This window comes from Pelophylax lessonae, assembly GCF_965119305.1.
Source record: "Pelophylax lessonae genome assembly, chromosome: 6".
Taxonomy (NCBI): Eukaryota; Metazoa; Chordata; class Amphibia; order Anura; family Ranidae; genus Pelophylax; species Pelophylax lessonae.
In genome coordinates, this window is record NC_138773.1 from 329,344,724 (window position 1) to 329,364,973 (window position 20,250).

Consider the following 20,250-nt stretch of genomic DNA (forward strand, 5'->3'; position numbering starts at 1 on the left):
CTGTGGGCACCGATCACTATTAGAATATCGCAGCGTTCGATATCAGCAGCGGTCAGCGCAGGTGACGTCACAACACAGGTCCTCCCCTTCCAGCTCCGCCCCCTCCTCCCGGCATTCCCCGCGCCCGGCCGCCCTGTCTCCGGTTCCGGTGGGGGAGGAAGAAGCGCCGGATCCCGGGAGAGGGGGGAGGAGGGTGAGAGACCCCCCCGGGGGAACTTCTACTGACCCCCCCGGACCTTATAATACCCCCCGGGGTACCTACCGCTCATATCCCGCCCCCAGACCGACTTACCCCCCCAAACACCGAATTACTGCCCCCCCATATACCCCAATACTAATGTACTGCCCCCCAACCTCATAATACCCCCCAATACTTCTCTAATGACCCCCCATATACCCCAATACTAATGTACTGCCCCCCCCCGAACCCATACTGTCCCCCAATACTTCTCTACTGATCCCCCATACACCCCAATACCTCTCCACTACCCCCCACCCCATAATACCCCCCACTCACCGACCTACCCCCCCCATACACCCCAATACTAATGTACTGCCCCCCAACCTCATAATACCCCCCAATACTTCAGTACTGACCCCCCCAATCCTATAATACCCCCCACTTACCCACCTACTGCTCCATATACCCCAATACTAATGTACTGCCCCCCTGACCCCATACTGTCCCCCACTTACCCAACCACCCCCCATACACCCCAATACTAATGTACTGCACCCCAACCTCATAATACCCCCCAATACTTCTCTAATGACCCCCCCATACCCCCCAATACTTCTGTACTGACCCCCCCAATCCTATAATACCCCCCACTTACCCACCTACCGCCCCAATACCTCTCCACTGCCCCCGACCCCATAATACCCCCCACTTACCGACCTACCCCCCATACACCCCATTATCTCTTTACTGACCCCCCCGACCCCATAATACCCCCCTCTTACCGACCTACCCCCTTTTACACCCCAATACTTCTGTACTTCCTCCCCCCCTCCCCATAATACCCCCCACTTATGGACCTAACCCCCATACACCCCAATACTTCTGTACTGCCCCTCCACCCCATGATACCTCCCACTTACTAACCTACTGCCCCCCATACATCCGAATACCTCTGTACTTCCCCCTCCCCCCGACCCCATAATACCCCCCACTTACCAACCTACCCCCCATACATCCCAGTACTTCTGTACTGACCCCCCCGACCCATAATACCCCCCACTTACCAACCCCCAACACATCATAACTGCCCCCCTCATTTACATCATACCCCCTGCATACTGACCTCCCCTCCCTCCCCCCAAACACCTCATAACTGCCCCCCCATATTCAATATACCCCCACATGCTGACCTGACTTACCCCCCCCTCCAACATCTCATAATCATCCCCCGTATACCTTATACCCCAATTCTGCCCCCTGACCCAATAATAACCCTCTGGGGTACAAACCCTGCTCACCACACCTCCAGACCTACCTACCTCGAAACCCCAATATCTGACCCCCCCCCCCATACACCTTACTACCCCCTCACTACACTGCTACATACCCAAATATACTGTCCAAATTAATGCACCCCCAAAACCAAATAACTGCCCCCCCCATAGACCTCACTGCCCTCCTGTACACCCCGTACCCCCCTACATACTGCCCCCCCCATACCAAACATTACCTCTCACATATTCCCCTCTGCCCCATATTTAAATCTACCCCCCCCCCCATATACTGTCACTGTATACTGCATACCCCAATACTGTCTGCCCCACATTATATCCACCCCACATACTGCCCTACCTACCCGACACCTGATATCTGCCCCCCCCCCAATATTTACTGCACTGCTGTATACCTCATACTAGAGCTGCATACCTCATACTAGAGCTGCGTACCTCATACTAGAGCTGCATACCTCATACTAGAGCTGCGTACCTCATACTAGAGCTGCGTACCTCATACTAGAGCTGCATACCTCATACTAGAGCTGCATACCTCATACTAGAGCTGCGTACCTCATACTAGAGCTGCATACCTCATACTAGAGCTGCATACCTCATACTAGAGCTGCGTACCTCATACTAGAGCTGCATACCTCATACTAGAGCTGCGTACCTCATACTAGAGCTGCGTACCTCATACTAGAGCTGCATACCTCATACTAGAGCTGCGTACCTCATACTAGAGCTGCATACCTCATACTAGAGCTGTATACTAGAGCTGCATACCTCATACTAGAGCTGCGTACCTCATACTAGAGCTGCGTACCTCATACTAGAGCTGCGTACCTCATACTAGAGCTGCGTACCTCATACTAGAGCTGCATACCTCATACTAGAGCTGCATACCTCATACTAGAGCTGTATACTAGAGCTGCATACCTCATACTAGAGCTGCGTACCTCATACTAGAGCTGCGTACCTCATACTAGAGCTGCGTACCTCATACTAGAGCTGCGTACCTCATACTAGAGCTGCGTACCTCATACTAGAGCTGCATACCTCATACTAGAGCTGCATACCTCATACTAGAGCTGTATACCTCATACTAGAGCTGCATACCTCATACTAGAGCTGCATACCTCATACTAGAGCTGCATACCTCATACTAGAGCTGTATACCTCATACAAGAGCTGCGTACCTCATACTAGAGCTGCATACCTCATACTAGAGCTGCATACCTCATACTAGAGCTGTATACTAGAGCTGCATACCTCATACTAGAGCTGCGTACCTCATACTAGAGCTGCATACCTCATACTAGAGCTGCATACCTCATACTAGAGCTGCATACCTCATACTAGAGCTGTATACTAGAGCTGCATACCTCATACTAGAGCTGCGTACCTCATACAAGAGCTGCGTACCTCATACTAGAGCTGCATACCTCATACAAGAGCTGCGTACCTCATACTAGAGCTGCATACCTCATACTAGAGCTGCATACCTCATACTAGAGCTGCATACCTCATACTAGAGCTGTATACTAGAGCTGCATACCTCATACTAGAGCTGCGTACCTCATACAAGAGCTGCGTACCTCATACTAGAGCTGCGTACCTCATACTAGAGCTGCGTACCTCATACTAGAGCTGCGTACCTCATGCTAGAGCTGCGTACCTCATACTAGAGCTGCGTACCTCATACTAGAGCTGCGTACCTCATACTAGAGCTGCGTACCTCATACTAGAGCTGCGTACCTCATACTAGAGCTGTATACCTCATACTAGAGCTGTATACCTCATACTAGAGCTGTACGATTCCAGATAAAATGAGAACCACAATTTTTTTGCTTAGAATAAAAATCCTGATTCTCGGGGTGACTTTTCCCATCATACAAATATTGGGGTAACTTTACCGCTTCCTTTTATTTCATTCATAAAAGTGAATTTTGTCCCAAAAAATTGCGTTTGAAAGACCGCAAATCCGGTGCGACATAAAAGATTGAAAACGATTAATCGTGCGGCTCTACCTCATACCCCAATACTATCTGCCCCAACTATACCCCCCCCCCCCCACTTACTGCCCCCCTATACTCCCCCAACACCACATAACTGCCCCCCCCATACACAATATATCCCACACATACACCTCACTACCCCCTACTACCGACCCATACTACCCTACCTACCCCATCACCACATAACTGCCCCCCCATACACATAACCCACACATACCTGCCCCCCCCCCATTCCAATGCACCTCACTGCACCCTCCATATACCTCATACCCAGTACTGTCTGCCCCACACTATACCCCCCCCCCCCACTTACTGTCCCTCTATACTCCCCCAACACCACACAACTTTCCACCCCATACACAATATAACCCACACATACACCTCACTACCCCCTACTACCTACCCATACTACCCCACCTACCCCAACACCACATAACTGCCCCCCCTTCCAATGCACCTCACTGCACCCTCCATATACCTCATACCCCTATACTGCTCCATTCTACTCCCTGCACGCCATACACAACATACCCCTCCCCCCCCCCACATACTGCCATGCCTACCCCAAAACCAAAAAATTGTGACCCTCCACACACACCCCTTACTGCCCCCCATACTCCTCCATACACTCTCATGTACTGCCCTACCTGACCCAACACCAGATTTGGAGGGGGGAGGGGTATAATAAAGATTAGGGGTGGGGAAAGGATATATTATGGGGGGAAGGGGGAGAGAAGGTATATTATACGTTAGGGGTGGGGAGAGGATATATTATTGGTGGGGGGGGGGGTATAATCTAGGATAGCTTAGGGGTAGGTAGAGGCTATATTATGGGGGAAGGGGAGGTCTAGAATAGATTAGGGGGTGGGTAGAGTGTATTATATTGGGGGGGGGGGGAGAGGATATTTCTCTTTCGTTCATTGATGGACACAGCTCCTGGTATTCTTAACCATTGGGTTATACTGCCCCCTTCAGGAGTCGGACACTAGGCAGAAAAAAAGTCTGGCTACACCTATGGGCAGTTCCGGGGGGTATTCTCCCTCTCCCTGTTATAGGTACCCAGCCAGACTGGGCAACGGGCTGGACAATCCTTCTAGATCCAGTGGTCACCCCCAGTCTGGCCAGCGAGCGCACGCAGACCTCCGCTCCATGCTAGGTCTATTGGGACATAGCCTCACCGGACAGGGGCTGGCCTGCAAGTTAAACGCCTCACAAGGTCGCATATGACCGGGTCTCGGCCCGATTTGCAGCATTCCTCCTGGCCGACAGCCCCCCATTTTTATGGCTAGGGGGTTCTGTCTGGAGCGGTGCCCGCCTGGTTCCTGGTATGGTGAGGAGCTGTCCCCCCTCTCCCCCTGGAGGGTTTTGAGGTGGACGTGGGCCCCTCCATAGGACGGTCGGACACCTGGGTTCCCCTCCTTCCCCTTAGGCACCCCCCTCACCTGTCCCCCCATCCTACCCCCCCTCCACTAATGCAGGGGCTATGTGGGTGGTCTGGTACACCTCCCAGGGTGGGGGCAGGGCACTGTGCTGGCGATGGGGGCAGGGGGGTATGCCACCAGACGATCAGCTGTGCTGGAGGGAAATGGAGTTTGTACCTGGTGCCCCCCCCCCGTCCGTCCGTCCTGCCTGTGCCTGTCCTGAGGCCTAGGGATCCCTGGGAGCCTTGTGGTGCCGTGCAGGGCCGCCATTTTCTAGTAGTCTTTGTGCTGCAATAAATGGCGGCCATGTTTGTGTAGTCCGGCGGTCATCTTGTGGTGGTTTGCCATAAAAAACTGCGGCGGCCTTGACAGTGGAGCCCTATGGGCAGCGATTTTAGCGATGGGAGCCCCTCCTCATCCCCTGGTGCTGACTCCTGGATCCTTTCCTTATCGTCGTACGTGCAGTGCAGATCCTCCAGGTGGCTGCGGTACTTGGTTTCTGCGGGGTGGTTAGTCCGGTGGGTTCCTCTCCCTCTCTGCTGAGGATTAATTGGGGCTCTGTGACTGACAACCGGGTGTGCTGCCAGAGCGGTGTCCCTTAGTAGTGTTACACTTTTTTGTGGGGTTCCCCCTGGTGACTCAGAGTCTTTTAGAGCACATTTCCCCACCCTCCCGGTCCCAACCCTTCATCGATGCACTGACAGTGGTCCTGGAGTCCTTGGTGTCCCCGGTGGAGTTGGCTTTTGGGCAAACTGACACCCGCCCCCCCCCACCCCCCCGCTTTCCCCTGCCTCATCTGTCCCCTCAGATCCTGAAACTGATTCGGCCGCTGTGGATGTGGGTCACCCTGCATGGATTTGCGACCACGCGCTCTGAATCCTCAGCCAGACTGGGCAACGGGCTGGATAATCTAGATCCAGTGGTCACCCCAGTCTGGCCAGCGAGCCCACGTAGACCTCAGCTCCATGCAACAGCGCACGACAAGGCGCTGGGGGATGCACTGATTGTATCTGTGCATGAGACCTTAAAGATGGAGGCTGAAGCTGCGGCGGAGGAGCAGGCCACCTCTGGCACTCACAAACCACCCAAAGCGACAAAGGTGCAACCTTTCCCCTCCTATTTTGACAAAATTGTCACTACAGAGTGGGGACGACCAAAGCGTCCCCTTGGGGTCCCTAAGCGCTTTGCTAGACGATACCCCTATAAGGAGTCCCTTCTTAAGAAGTGGACTGTTCCACTGGTGGTGGACACTCCAGTTTCCAGATTAAACAAGGCAACCATGATTCCGGTTGAACAATCCCTGGCCTTTAAGGACCCGGCTGACAGGAAGGCGGAGGCTGTGGCTCACAATATGTACACCCTGGGTGGTTCGGCACTGAGGCTGACGATATTCACCATTGCCCTGGTGTCGTAGACTCTGACCGAATGGGCTAAGCTGCTGCGCCATGACCTGGAGGGGGAGCAGCCCCCCCCCCCCCGCCTCAGCTGGTCCGAGGGCTGCAGTTTTCTGTCATGCCTCTTTGGATGCGGCTCCCCTAGTGGCTCTGCTCTCTGTTTCGACATTGGTCCTTCGGCGTGTCTTTTGGCTCAAATGATGGTCTGCAGACCAGACTTCTAAAAAGGCCTTGACTGATCTTTCCTTTTGAAGGAGATCGCCTGTTTGGAGCTACCCTGGATGACATCATTAAAGGTCTCACAGGGGGGAAGAGTACCCAGAGTCTCCGGACTACTGATCAATATCCTGGAGCTCGGAGCGATCAGACTCTTCCTGGAACATTGGACGGATCATCTCCAATTATGTCCAGTGCGCATTCAATCAGACAATGCCACAGCCGTGGCTTATGTCAATCACCAAGGGGGCACAAGAAGTTTTCTGGCAGCTCTGGAGGTAGCTAGCATTCTCAGGTGGGCAGAACGTGCGTTCCAGCCCTTTCCGTCATACACATTCCCGGAGTGGAAAACTGGCAGGTGGATTACCTCAGTCAGCAGGTGTTGGACCAGGGGGAATGGTCTCTTCATCCGGAGGGGTTTCATCAGTTGTCTCCAGTGGGGCACCTCCAAGGTGGATCTATTGGCGTCTTGGCTCAACAGAAAGGTGCAGAGGTTCGTGGCACGATCACTGGATACACTGGCGGTCGCCACAGACGCGCTGGTGGCCCCACGGGGTCAGTATTGTCTGATTTAAGACTTCCCTCCTCTCAAGCTTCTGCCAAGACTTCTACGCAGGAACAAGGCAGAAGGTATTCCGGTCATCGTATGCCTCGTTTCCACTGAGCGGAACGGTTCGGGTCGGTACAGTTTGGAAGGGTTAGAATGGTCCGGTCTATTCAGGTGAGCGTTTCCACTGCAAGTCGGGCCACCAGGGTCCATGCGGGGGTTTACACCAAATGAGGTGTTTGTTTTGCTCTTTCATTTGACGTGAGCTTTGGTGGTTTCCTGTCCGCCAATCAGTGGACTCTATTGTGTGATGCCAGTATCTCCGCCCTAACCGTACCGTACCATTTCCTATGGCCCTACATCTGAAGCAGGACCAGGAATGGTGCGGTTTGGCTCGGTTGTACGGGCCACTTTCATAATGGAAACACTCAAATTAGCGTACCGTACCGACCTGAACCGATGCGCTCAGTGGAAACGAGGCACTAGTGGCCCCAGACTGGCCTCGCTGGGCTTGGTACGCCGATCTGGTGCCGCTGGTCGCCGACGTTCCTTGGAAGCTTCCTCTCAGGGAGAATCGGCTGTCCCAAGGGCCAATCTTCAACTCTACAGCTGCTGGCTTTGACGGCTTGGCTTTTAAAAGCCAGGTACTGAAGGATAGGGGTTGGTCTAAATCTATGATTCCAACGCTGTTAAAAGCTAGGAAATCTACTTCTAGGAAGATTTACCATCGTACAAGGAAAACGTACTTCGCTTGGTGTAAGTCCCTTGGGGTTCATCCTCGCTCCTTCTTGGTGGCTCGGATTTTGCCCTTTCTTCATGGGGGGTTGAACAAAAATTGGCCTTGAGAACCATCAAAGGCCAGGTGTTCGCTTTGGCGGTCTTCTTTCAACGACCCTTGGCTACACACCCCCTGGTGCGTACCTTTCTTTAGGGTGTTCGCCATTTGGTTCCTCCAGTGCGGTCTCCATTGCTGCCTTGGGACCCTAATTTGGTGCTTTCAGTCCCCCAGAAGTTTACCTTTGAGAATTTTCGGGAGATTCCTTTGTTTACACTGTCTCAGAAGGTGGGAATGAAGACATTGTGTTGACTGGAGGCGTTATCCTGTCGTTCACCTTACTTGGTGGTTCACAGAAATTAGGTGGTACTTCGCCCCTGTCCGTCATTCCTTCCAAAGGTTGTCTCTGATTTCTATTTGAATGGAAGACATTGTGTTGCCTTCCCTGTGTCCCTGGCTATAACATCCTAAGGAAATTGCCTTACATGCCTTGAATGTGGTTTGGGCAATTAAGGTGTACCTGGCAGCTATGGAGTTTTTTAGGAAGTCAGTCCTACTATTTGCTCTTAAGGATGGGTCTCGGACAGGGTTTTCCGCTTCCTCTGCGACCATTCCCAGATGGATCAGATAGACGGTGTTTCATGCCTATTCCATCAGGGGTCAGGCTCCTCTTTTTCTTATCAAGGTGCATTCTGCTTGGGCGCTCAGTGCCTCCTGGGCCTTCCGTCATCAGGGGTCGGTGACGCAGTTTTGCAAGGCGGCCGCCTGGTCATCGGTGCACATTTTCACAAAGTTCTATAAAGTGGATGTGTTGGCATCTGCCGATGCCTCTTTTGGCCGCAAGGTTTTGCAGACTGCTGTTTAGAGGACTTGGTCTTCTTTGAGAGTGTATTGTTTTTTTCAGGTGGGCTCCAGTTGTTTTGGTTAAGCCCCTGATGCCTGGCTGGCTACGGTTTTTAGTCTTGGGAATGTTTTGCTGTTCCCACTCGTGTTTAACATTTTTTTGGGACGCCCTAATGGTTATGAAGATCAGGAGCTGTGTCTGTCAATGAACAAAAAAGAAAATGGGATTTTTGACTTTTCGTAAAATCCATTTCTCTGATGTTCATTGGTGGACACAGCTCCCATCCTTCTGTGGAATTGTAATTCTCCTGACACTGCTTGTAACAAAACTGAGTACCTATAGCAGAGAGGGGGAGTATACCCCCTGGGACTGCCCATAGGCGTAGCCAGACTTTTTTTTCTGCCTAGTGTCCTACTCCTGTAGGGGGCAGTATAACCCACTGAACATCAGAGAAATGTATTTTACGTTAAGTCAAAAATCCCATTATTATCTGTTGGGGGGGTGGTATAATATAGGTTAGGGGTAGGTAGAGGACATATTTGTGTGTGGGGGGGTATGATATAGATTAGGGATGGGGGGTATAATATAGGTTAGGGGTGGGGAGAAGATTTAATATGGGGGGGAGTATAATATAGGTTAGGGGTGGTTACAGGATATATTATTAGTGAGGGGGTATATTATAGGATAGCTTAGGGGTAGGTAGAGGCTATATTATGGGGGGGGGGGGGAGAGGAGAGGTAAAAAATAGGTTAGGGGTGGGTTGAGGATATATTATGGGTTGGGGGGTATAATATAGGTTAGGGGTGGGTAGAGGATATATTATTTTTGGGGGGGGGGTATAATATAGGTTAGGGGGTGGGGAGAGGATATATTATGGGGGGGGGGGGGTAGAGGGTATATTTTGAGGAGGGGGAGGTATAATATAGGTTAGGGGTGGGTAGTGGATATATTATTTTGGGGGGTATAATATAGGTTAGGGGGTGAGGAGAGGATATATTATGGGGGGGTATAATAGAGGGGTAGGTAGAGAGTATATTTGGGGCGGTGGGTACAATATAGGTTAGGGGTGGGTAGAAGATATATTATAGGGTGGGGGGGGGTGGGTAGAGGGTATATTTTGAGGAGGAGGAGGTATAATATAGGTTAGTGGTGAGTAGAGGATATATTATGGGGGGGGGGTAGAGGGTATATTTTGAGGAGGGGGAGGTATAATATAGGTTAGGGGTGGGTAGTGGATATATTATTTTGGGGGGTATAATATAGGTTAGGGGGTGAGGAGAGGATATATTATGGGGGGGGGTATAATAGAGGTGTAGGTAGAGAGTATATTTGGGGCGGTGGGTATAATATAGGTTAGGGGTGGGTAGAGGATATATTATGGGGGGGGGGGTAGAGGGTATATTTTGAGGAGGGGGAGGTATAATATAGGTTAGGGGTGGTTAGAGGATATATTATGGAGGGGGAGAGGTATCATATGGGTTGGGGATAGGTAGAGGCTGTATTATGAGGAGGGGTAGCACACCATGTGACCATCCTCCGCCTTCTCGCAGGTCTCCACATGAATTATGAACATTGACAATAACCTGGAAGGGTTCCTTAAATGTGGCCAGACCGCCATCCTGCAACCTTCCAGGGCGGGGGAGGCTGAGCGGCCCTGCACCCCCTTGTCACAGGCGGAATCCAGTCTCGGCCTGGTCGCTCAGGACGTGGCCCAGGGGCGTAGCGGGGAGATGATGTCACAGGACGAACTGATGGTGCAGGAGGAGACGGTGAAGAATGACGAGGAGGAGGGCGACTCACCGGAGAGGTTACTGCCCCCCGCCTTCCAGTACACGGTCAGCCGCCGCTCGGAATTGCTCCATAGTTATCAATTAGTAAGCTTCATAAAGATACGGCTTCCTTAAAGGATAACTCCATCCAATGCTGAAAATTTATGCAGGGTGCGGGGCAACCCTATGCCACGTAGAGAACGTTCTCCGGCATTGGACCTGTGATCTGCAATCCCAATTTCTGAATATGAAAAGGAATCATGACTCCGCCCCCTGATCTCACAGCTGGGAGTGGATGGAGTTATTCTTTACAAGAAATGTCTATTTGTTGTGTATTTTTTAACTTCTATGTTATTATTTTTATATATTTTTACTATTGTTATGTATTTTTATTTAGCTGCATGTTAGTATTTTGTGTTTACCACTTGCGGTCAGCAGATGGTGACCTTCAAATTTGTCTGATTCTGCACATATGGTGCAGAAATAGATTTGAGTAGCAGGAGAGATCAAATTACAGAGACTGCCTAATTCAGGGGAGGGACCTTCTCCTTCCTCCAGGAGATTCAGCTAAAAAACATTCTAAATAGAGCTCTTTACAAGGGTCTCTTACCCAAAACCATTTTACATAGACAGCTTGTGTCCTAGAATGACCACCAATTTCCGAAGGTCAACCAAAAACTGTTCTACATAGACAGTCCTGTCCCATTACCACGGCTTCTAGGGGTTAATCATCCATAAAACATTCAACTTAGACACCTTGTGTTCCAGACTCCATCACCATATACATCTAAGAGTCACCCAACTAAAAACCATTCTCCAGTCCATCACCATGGTCCTCTAAGGGTTCGGTCATCCAAAATCCATTCTCCAGTCCATCACTATGGTCTTCCAAGGGTTCTGTCATTCAAAAACCATTCTACATAAACAGCCTGTGTCCAAGAGTCCATCACCATGGTCTGCTAGGGGTTCCGTCATCCAAAAATCATTCTACATAGACAGCCTGTGTCCCAAGAGTCCATCACCATGGTCTTCTAAAGGGTTCCATCATCCAAAAAACATTCTACTTAGACAGCCTATGTCCCAGGAGTCCATCACCGTGGTCTTCACAAGATTCCAACATTCAAAAACCATTCTACGTAGACAGCCTGTGTCCCAATAGTCCATCACCATGGTCTTCTTAGACTAAAAACCATTCTACATAGACAGCCTGTGTCCCAAAAGGCCATCGCCATGGCCTTCTAAAGGGTTCCATCATCCAAAAACCATTCTACTTAGACAGCCTGTGTCTCATGAGACTATCACCATGGTCTAAGGGTTCTGTCATCCAAAAAACATTCTACATAGACAGCCTGTGTCCCAAGAATCCATCACCATGGCCTTCTTAAGGGTTCCATCATCCAAAAACCATTCTACTTAGACAGCCTGTGTCTCATGAGACCATCACCATGGTCTTCTCAAGATTCCGTCATCCAAAAACCATTCTACATAGATGGCCTGTGTCCCAAAAGGCCATCGCCATGGTCTTCTAAAAAGGTTCCATCATCCAAAAACCATTCTACTTAGGCAGCCTGTGTCTCATGAGACCATCACCATGGTCTAAGGGTTCTGTCATCCAAAACCATTCTACATAGACAGCCTGTGTCCCAGGAGTCCATCACCATGGTCTTCTCAAGATTCCGACATCCAAAAACCATTCTATGTAGACAGCCTGTGTCCCAAGAGTCCATCACCTTGGTCTTAGACTAAAAACCATTCTACATAGATACCCTGTGTTCTAGAGCCTATCTTCCATACACGGCTAAGAGCCTCAAGCAAAAACTAGTCTACATAGACAGTCTTTGTCCAAAGAGTCATCACAATGCACATCTAGGAGCCTGTCAACCAAAAACATTCTACGTTGATGGCCTGTGTCTCAATAGTTCATCGCCATGTGCTTCTAAGGGTCTGTCAACAAAGACCTGTCCTGCGTAGACAGCCTGTGTCCCAAGAGCCATCACTATGCCCTTCTAAGGGTCCGTCATCCAAAAAGAAATATGCTACATCAATGGACTTTGTCTCAGTTGTTTGTCGCCATTTGCCTCTAAGGGTTTGTCAACCAAGACCTCTTCTGCCTAGGCAGCCCATGGGCTTCTAGGGTTTCGTTGTCCAAAAAAATATCACCATAGATTACCTGTGTCTCAAAAGTCCATCACCGTAGTCTTCTAAGGGACCATCACCTAAAAACTATTCTATCTAGACACCCTGTTTTCAAAGAACCCATCACTATGGCCTTCTAAGGGTCTGTCATCGATTAAAACATGCTACATAGACAGCCTGTGTCTCAAGAGTCCATCACCATGGTCTTCTAAGGGTCCATAAACCAAAAACTATTCTGCAAAGACACTCTGTGTTCCAGAGCCCATTACCATACATATCTAAGAGTCTGTCAACCAAAACCTGTTCTACATAGACAGCCTGTGTCCCAAGAGCCCATCACCATGGGCATCTAGGGGTCCATTACTCAAAAAACATTCTACATAGATGGCCGGTGCCCCAGGAGTTGATTGGTGTCCAACATCAGGGCATTCTAAGGCTACGTCAACCAAAAACTATTCTTTATGGACAACCTGTGTCCCAAGTGCCATCACCATGCCCTTTTAATGCTTTGTCATCCAAAAAAAAATATGCTACATAGAAGATGGCTTGTGTCTGTTGTTCATTGTGCTTCTAAGGGTCTGTCAATTAAGACCTGTTTTGCCTAGACAGCCTGTGTCTCAAGAGCCCATCACCTTTGTCTTCTAGCTGTTCGTTGTCCAAAACCATTCCATATAGATGACTCATGTACCAAGACTCCATCACCATTCACGCCTAAAGCCCCGTACACACGATCAGATTATCGAACGATCTGTCGTCCGTTTTTTGTGGCATGCTAGTCTGATGTGGAAAGTGAAGAGGTTATTTTCATACGAATTTTCCCGTAGGACAGAATTCTACTTCAGAAGAGATGTCATGTGTTGGATTGATTTGTATGTGTTCTTTCGTCTCTGAGCATGCCTAGTCTTGCTCTTAAGATTTTTTTCCGTGGAAAACTGTACTAATGAGACCAAAATCGGACGTTGTGTTGACGGACGACAAACATTTTATAGCCTGCACATCAGGATTTTGTCGGCCGAAAAGTCGGAGTCGGCTGTCGAAAGCACCATACTAACAAGCCGAAAATCGACATATCGGTCGTCGGACGAAATTTCCCTTCAGATTTTCTTATCGTGTGTACGGCCTTAAGGGTCCATCAATCAAACATTCTACATAGACAGCCTGTGTCCCAAGAGCCAATCACCATACTCATCTAAAAACCATTCTACGTATATCACCTGTGTCCCATAAGTCCATCACTATGTGCTTCTAAGTGTCTGTCAACCAAAGCCCATTCTCTATACACAGCCTGTGTCCCAGGAGCTCATCATCATACACTTATGAGGGTTTGTCATCCGAAAAAGTTCTACGTACATCCATTGTTTCAAGAGCCAATCGTGTACTTCCAAGGGTCTGTTATCCAAAAAAACATGCTACGAAAATGGCCTGTGTCTTAAGATTCCATCATCACTATGTGCTTCTAAGAGTCTGTCAATCAAAGCCGTTCTACATAGACAGCCTGTGTCCTAAGAACCCATCACCATCCAAAACCTACATTCTACCAAATTTTACATAGATTGTCTGTGTCCCAAGAATCCATAACCCTAGACTTCTAAGGGTCTGTCAAACAAACAACATTTTATGTATATAGAGCCTTTGTCCCAAGTGCTCCTGACTCTGCACTTCTAAGGGTCTGTCAGCCAAAAGCTATTCTACATAGACAGCATGTGTCCCAAGAGCCCATCACCATGAGCTTTTAGGGGTCTGTTATCCAGAAGCCATTCCACATAGATGGCCTGTGACCCAACAGCCTATCACCGTACACCTAAAAGATTAAGTTAACCAAAAACCATTCTTCATAGCCTATGTCCTTAGAGCCCAACACCATGGCCTTCTAAGGGCCTGTCAACCAAAAATCATTCTACATAGACAACCTGAGTCCCAAGAGTCCATCACCATAGACTTCTAAAAGGTCATTATCCAAAAACTATTCCACATAGACAACCTGTGTACCAAGAGTCCACACTTCTAAGGGTCTGTAAGCCAAAACTCATTTCACATAGACAGCCTGTGTCCCAAGAGTTGATCGCTGCTGTATTCTAAGGGTCTGTCACCGAAAAACCGTCCTACAACCTGTGTCCTAAGAGCTCAACGCCATGACTTTCTAAGGGTCTGGCAACCAAAAACTATTCTATATAGACAGCCTGTGTCGCAATAGTCCATCACCATAGACTTCTAAAAGTAAATGAAACAAAAAACATTCTACATAGATGCTCTGTGTCTCAAGTGTCTATAACCCTAGACTGCTAAGGATCTGTCAACCAAAGCTGGTCCTAAGAGCCCACCACTATGGCCTTCTAAGGGTCTATCAATCAAAATCATTTTACATAGACAGCTCTTGTCCCAATAGTTAATTGCTGTTGTCTTTTTAAGGTCTGTCAACCAAAAAATGTTTTACATAACCTTTGTCCTAAGCCCAACACCATGTCCTTCTAAAGATCCGTCAACCAAAAACTATTCTACATAGCCTGTGTTCCAAGAGTCCATCACCATGGACTTCTAAGGGTCCATCATCCAAAAATCATTCTACATGGATGGTCTGTGTCTCAAGAGTTGATCATCACCATGTTCTTCTAAGAGTCTGTCAACCAAAACCCGTCCTACATAGACAGCCTGTGTCCCAAGAGCTCATCACTATGGGCATCTAGGGTCCATTACCCAAAAACAAGAGTAAGTTAACCAAAAACCATTCTTCATAGCCTATGTCCTTAGAGCCCAACACCATGGCATTCTAAGGGTCCGTCAACCAAAAATCATTCTACATAGACAACCTGAGTCCCAAGAGTCCATCCCCATAGACTTCTAAAAGGTCATTATCCAAAAACCATTCCACATAGACAACCTGTGTATCAAGAGTCCGTCACCAAAGACTTCTAAGGGTCCATTATCCAAAAACGATTCCACATAGACAGCCTGTGTCCCAAGAGTCCATCACTACACACTTCAAAGGGTCTGCCAGCCAAAAATCATTCCACATAGACAGCCTGTGTCCCAAGAGTTGATTGCTGCCGTATTCTAAGGGTCTGTCACCAAAAAACCGTCCTACAACCTGTGTCCTAAGAGCTCAACGCCATGACTTTCTAAGGGTCTGGCAACCAAAAACTATTCTATATAGACAGCCTGTGTCACAATAGTCCATCACCATAGACTTCTAAAAGTAAGTGAAACAAAAACATTCTACATAGATGGTCTGTGTCTCAAGTGTCTATCACCCTAGACTGCTAAGGATCTGTCAACCAAAGCTGGTCCTAAGAGCCCACCACTATGGCCTTCTAAGGGTCTATCAACCAAAATCATTTTATATAGACAGCTTTTGTCCCAATAGTTAATTACTGTTGTCTTTTAAGGGTCTGTCAACCAAAAAATATTTTACATAACCTTTGTCCTAAGAGCCGAACACCATTGTCCTTCTAAAGATCCGTCAACTAAAAACTATTCTACATAGCCTGTGTTCCAAGAGTCCATCACCATGGACTTCTAAGGGTCCATCATCCGAAAATCATTCTACATGGATGGTCTGTGTCTCAAGAGTTGATGATCACCATGTGCTTCTAAGAGTCTGTCAACCAAAACCCGTCCTACATAGACAGCCTGTGTCCCAGGAGCCCATTACTATGGGCATCTAGGGGTCCATTACCCAAAAACCATTCTACATAGACAGCCTGTGTCCCAAGAGTCCATCACTATGGGCATCTAGGTGTCCATTACCCAAAAACCATTCTACATAGATGGCCGGTGTCCCAGGAGTTGATTGGTGCAGTATTCGAAGTGTCTGTCAATAAAAAACTGTCCGACAAACCTGTGTGGTCAACAACATGGCATTCTAAGGGTCCGTCAACCAAAAAACACTCTATATAGACAGCCTTTGCCCCAAGTGCTCCTCACTGCATCATCACTGTGTCATCCAAAAATGATTCTACATAGATGGCCTGCGTCCCAAGATTTGATTGCTGTAGGCTTCTAAGGGTCTATCAGCCAAAACCTGTTCTACTTAATCTGTGTCCTAAGAGCCCAACACTGTGGCATTCTAAGGCTACGTCAACCAAAAACTATTCTATATGGACAGACTGTGTCCCAAGAGTTCATCACCGTAGACATAGACAGCCTTTGTCCCAAGTGCTCCTCGCTGTGCACTGTGAAAGGCGATGGTCAGGCTGGGGAGGAAAGTGCTAGACAATGCTGGATGTTCTCCAGCCGGGAAATGGGGCGGGGCTCTATCTGACTTGCTGCAGCTTCTGATGCACATTGTGAGAAGCTCACAGTGTGCAGTGAAATCAGAGGAAGCCGTTTCAGTCTAGGAGAAGAGCCGGAACACCTGTGCAAGACTGAGGGCAATGCTGGAGGTCAGATTTAGGTCCTGCAAAACATTCACATCTGCTGCATCTGCCAGTTTTGGATTGTGCATAGCTGTGGTTGTGCTGAGCTGTCCTGTTAATGGACACCCTATAATGTGGCTTTGTTGCCCCCCCCCCTCTCCCTCTACAGGTTCACGTGAAGCAAGAGATCAAGCTCACAGAAGAAGTAGATGCCCGTCTGATGGACAGCGTGCAGCTGACTGGGCCTGTAGATCTTCAGAAAAAGAAGAAAAGAAAACAGCGTTCCCCGGCCAAGGTCAGCATTATGTTTATATGCAATGTGTTCAGATATCCTGTGGGGGGAGCCAGCAATATAAATATATGCAGTGCACCTACGTGACCTCTGGGGGGAGCCAGAAATTTGTTTATAAGCAATGCACCCTAGTGTCCCCTGGGAGGAGTCAGCATTATGATTATTTGCAGTGCATCTAAGTGACCTGCGGGGGGAGCCAGCGTTATGATTATATGCATTGCACCCAAGTGTCCTATGGGAGGAGTCAGCATTATGATTATATGCAATGCACCCAAGTGTCCTATGGGAGGAGTCAGCATTATGATTATATGCAATGCACCCAAGTGTCCTATGGGAGGAGTCAGCATTATGATTATATGCAGTGCACCCAAGTGTCCTATGGGAGGAGTCAGCATTATGATTATATGCAGTGCATCTAAGTGACCTGCGGGGGGAGCCAGCGTTATGATTATAAGCAGTGCACCCAAGTGTCCTATGGGAGGGAGGGACGGACTAGAAATACACTATATTGTCAAAAGTATTGGGACGCCTGCCTTTACACACACATGAACTTTAATAGCATCCCAGTCTTAGTCCGTAGGGTTCAATATTGAGTTGGCCCACCCTTTGCAGCTATAACAGCTTCAACTCTTCTGGAAAGGCCGTCCACAAGGTTTAGGAGTGTCTATGGGAATGTTTGATCATTCTTCCAGAAGCACATTTGTGAGGTCAGGCACTGATGTTGGACAAGAAGGCCTGGCCTGCAGTCTCTGCTCTAATTCATCTCAAAGGTTATCTATCGGGTTGAGGTCAGGACTCTGTGCAGGCCAGTCATGTTCCTTCACCCCAAACTCGCTCATCCATTTATGGACCTTGCTTTGTGCACTGGTCCAAATCATTTGGCGGAGGGCGGATTATAGTGTGGTGATGTTTCCAGGGGTTGGGCTTGGCCCCTTAGTTCCAGTGAAGGGAACTCTTAAGGCGTCAGCATACCAAGACATTTTGGACAATTTCATGCTCCCACTTTTGTGGGAGGAGTTTGCGGATGGCCCCTCTCTGTTCCAACATGACTGTGCACCAGTGCACAAAGCAAGGTCCATAAAGACATGGATGAGCGAGTTTGGGGTAGAGGAACTTGGCCTCAACCCGATAGATCACCTTTGGGATGAATTAGTGGAGACTGCGAGCCAGGCCTTCTCATCCAACTCACAAAAGCGCTTCTGGAAGAATGGTCAAACATTCCCATAGACACTCCTAAACCTTGTGGACGGCCTTCCCAGAAGAGTTGAAGCTGTTATAGCTGCAAAGGGCGGAGCCAACTCAATATTGAACCCTACGGACTAAGACTGGGATGCCATTAAAGTTCATGTGTGTGTAAAGGCAGGCGTCCCAATACTTTTGAATATAGTGTAGAATTAAATGCAATGCAGCCAAATATCCTGTGGGGGGAGCCAACATTATGATTGTATGCAATGCATTTAAGTATCTTATGGGATGGAGGGGACTAGAAATATGTTCATATGCAATGCACCCACGTATCCTGTGGGGGGAGCCAGCATTATGACTACAGTATATGCAATGCGCCCAAGTGTCCTATGGGGAGGGGGGGGGGGAGCCAGCATTATGATTATATTCAATGTACCTAAGTATCTTGTGGGGGGAGCTAGCAGTATAATTATATACAATGCACGTAAATATCCTGTGGGGGGAGCTAGCATTATGATTATATGCAATGCACCCAAGTGTCCTGTGGGGGTAGCTAGCGTAATGACTATATGCAGTGCACCTAAGTGCAGGAGCCAGCATTATGATCATATGCAATGCACCTAAGTGTCCTGTAGTGGGATCCAGCAATATGTTTATATGCAATGCACCCAAGTGTCCTGTGGGGGGGGGGAGTTAGCGTAATGATTATGTGCAGTGCACCTAAGTGCAGGAGCCGGCATTATGATTATATGCAATGCACCTAAATATCCTGTGGGGGAGCCAGCATTATGATTATATGCAATGCACCCAGGTTTCCTGTGGGGGGAGCCAGCAGTATGACTATATGCAATGCACCCAGGTATCCTTTGGGGGAGCCAGCATTATGTTCGTAAGGAATGCCCCCAAGTGTCCTGTAGGGGGAGCCAGCATTTTGATTATATGCAATACACCCAAGTGTCCTGTAGGGGGAGATCTTTGCTGAAGAACGATATCCTTATAGATAATATTGCTGGTGTGTCAGCAGATCCTGACTATTAATGAGGACGGTTCTCTGGGCCTGAAGATCCCGAAGTGTCACGTGTGTGAGCATTGCAACGCCGCCTTCCGAACCAACTACCACCTCCAGAGACACGTCTTCATCCACACAGGTGAGACACCATACTGCCACCAGGGGGGGCACTCCCAGTAATGTGCACATACTGCCACCAGGGGGGGCACTCCCAGTAATGTGCACATACTGCCACCAGGGGGGCACTCCCAGTAATGTGCACACATACTGCCACCAGGGGGGGCACTCCCAGTAATGTGCACATACTGCCACCAGGGGGGGCACTCCCAGTAATGTGCACATACTGCCACCAGGGGGGCACTCCCAGTAATGTGCACACATACTGCCACCAGGGGGGGCACTCCCAGTAATGTGCACATACTGCCACCAGGGGGGGCACTCCCAGTAATGTGCACATACTGCCACCAGGGGGGGCACTCACAGTAATGTGCACATACTGCCACCAGGGGGGTCACTCCCAGTAATGTGCACATACTGCCACCAGGGGGGGCACTCCCAGTAATGTGCACATACTGCCACCAGGGGGGCACTCCCAGCAATGTGCCACCAGCCTGAACCGTTACCCCCCCTCCTCCCCACACCATTACACCACAGCCTGAACCATGACCCCCCCTCTCCTCCCCCACACTATTACACCACCACCACCACCACCACCACAGCCTGAACCATTACTCCCCCCTCCTCCCCCACACTATTACACCACCACCACCACAGCCTGAACCATTGCCCCCCCCTCCTCCCCCACACTATTACACCACCACCACCACAGCCTGAACC

At 49.1% G+C, this 20,250-nt stretch overlaps 1 protein-coding gene and 1 long non-coding RNA gene across 3 annotated transcripts in view; one reads left to right on the forward strand and one right to left on the reverse strand.

The window, feature by feature from the left end:
* LOC309558134 overlaps nucleotides 1-20,250 on the reverse strand; it is a 437,057-nt gene that overhangs the window by 291,800 nt on the left and 125,007 nt on the right. The gene's annotated exons all lie outside the window — the stretch shown is intronic.
* Nucleotides 103-20,250, forward strand: part of ZNF148 (zinc finger protein 148) — a 40,959-nt gene continuing 20,811 nt past the window's right edge. The window contains exons 1-4 of one of the 2 annotated variants that reach the window (XM_082262468.1): nucleotides 103-193; nucleotides 10,221-10,544; nucleotides 17,097-17,222; nucleotides 19,429-19,552. In XM_082262468.1, coding sequence (XP_082118594.1) covers nucleotides 10,236-10,544; nucleotides 17,097-17,222; nucleotides 19,429-19,552 — 559 coding nt within the window. In that variant the 5' untranslated portion in view covers nucleotides 103-193; nucleotides 10,221-10,235. The remainder of the gene's footprint in view (nucleotides 194-10,220; nucleotides 10,545-17,096; nucleotides 17,223-19,428; nucleotides 19,553-20,250) is intronic. The other variant, XM_082262469.1, reaches the window with a different exon arrangement.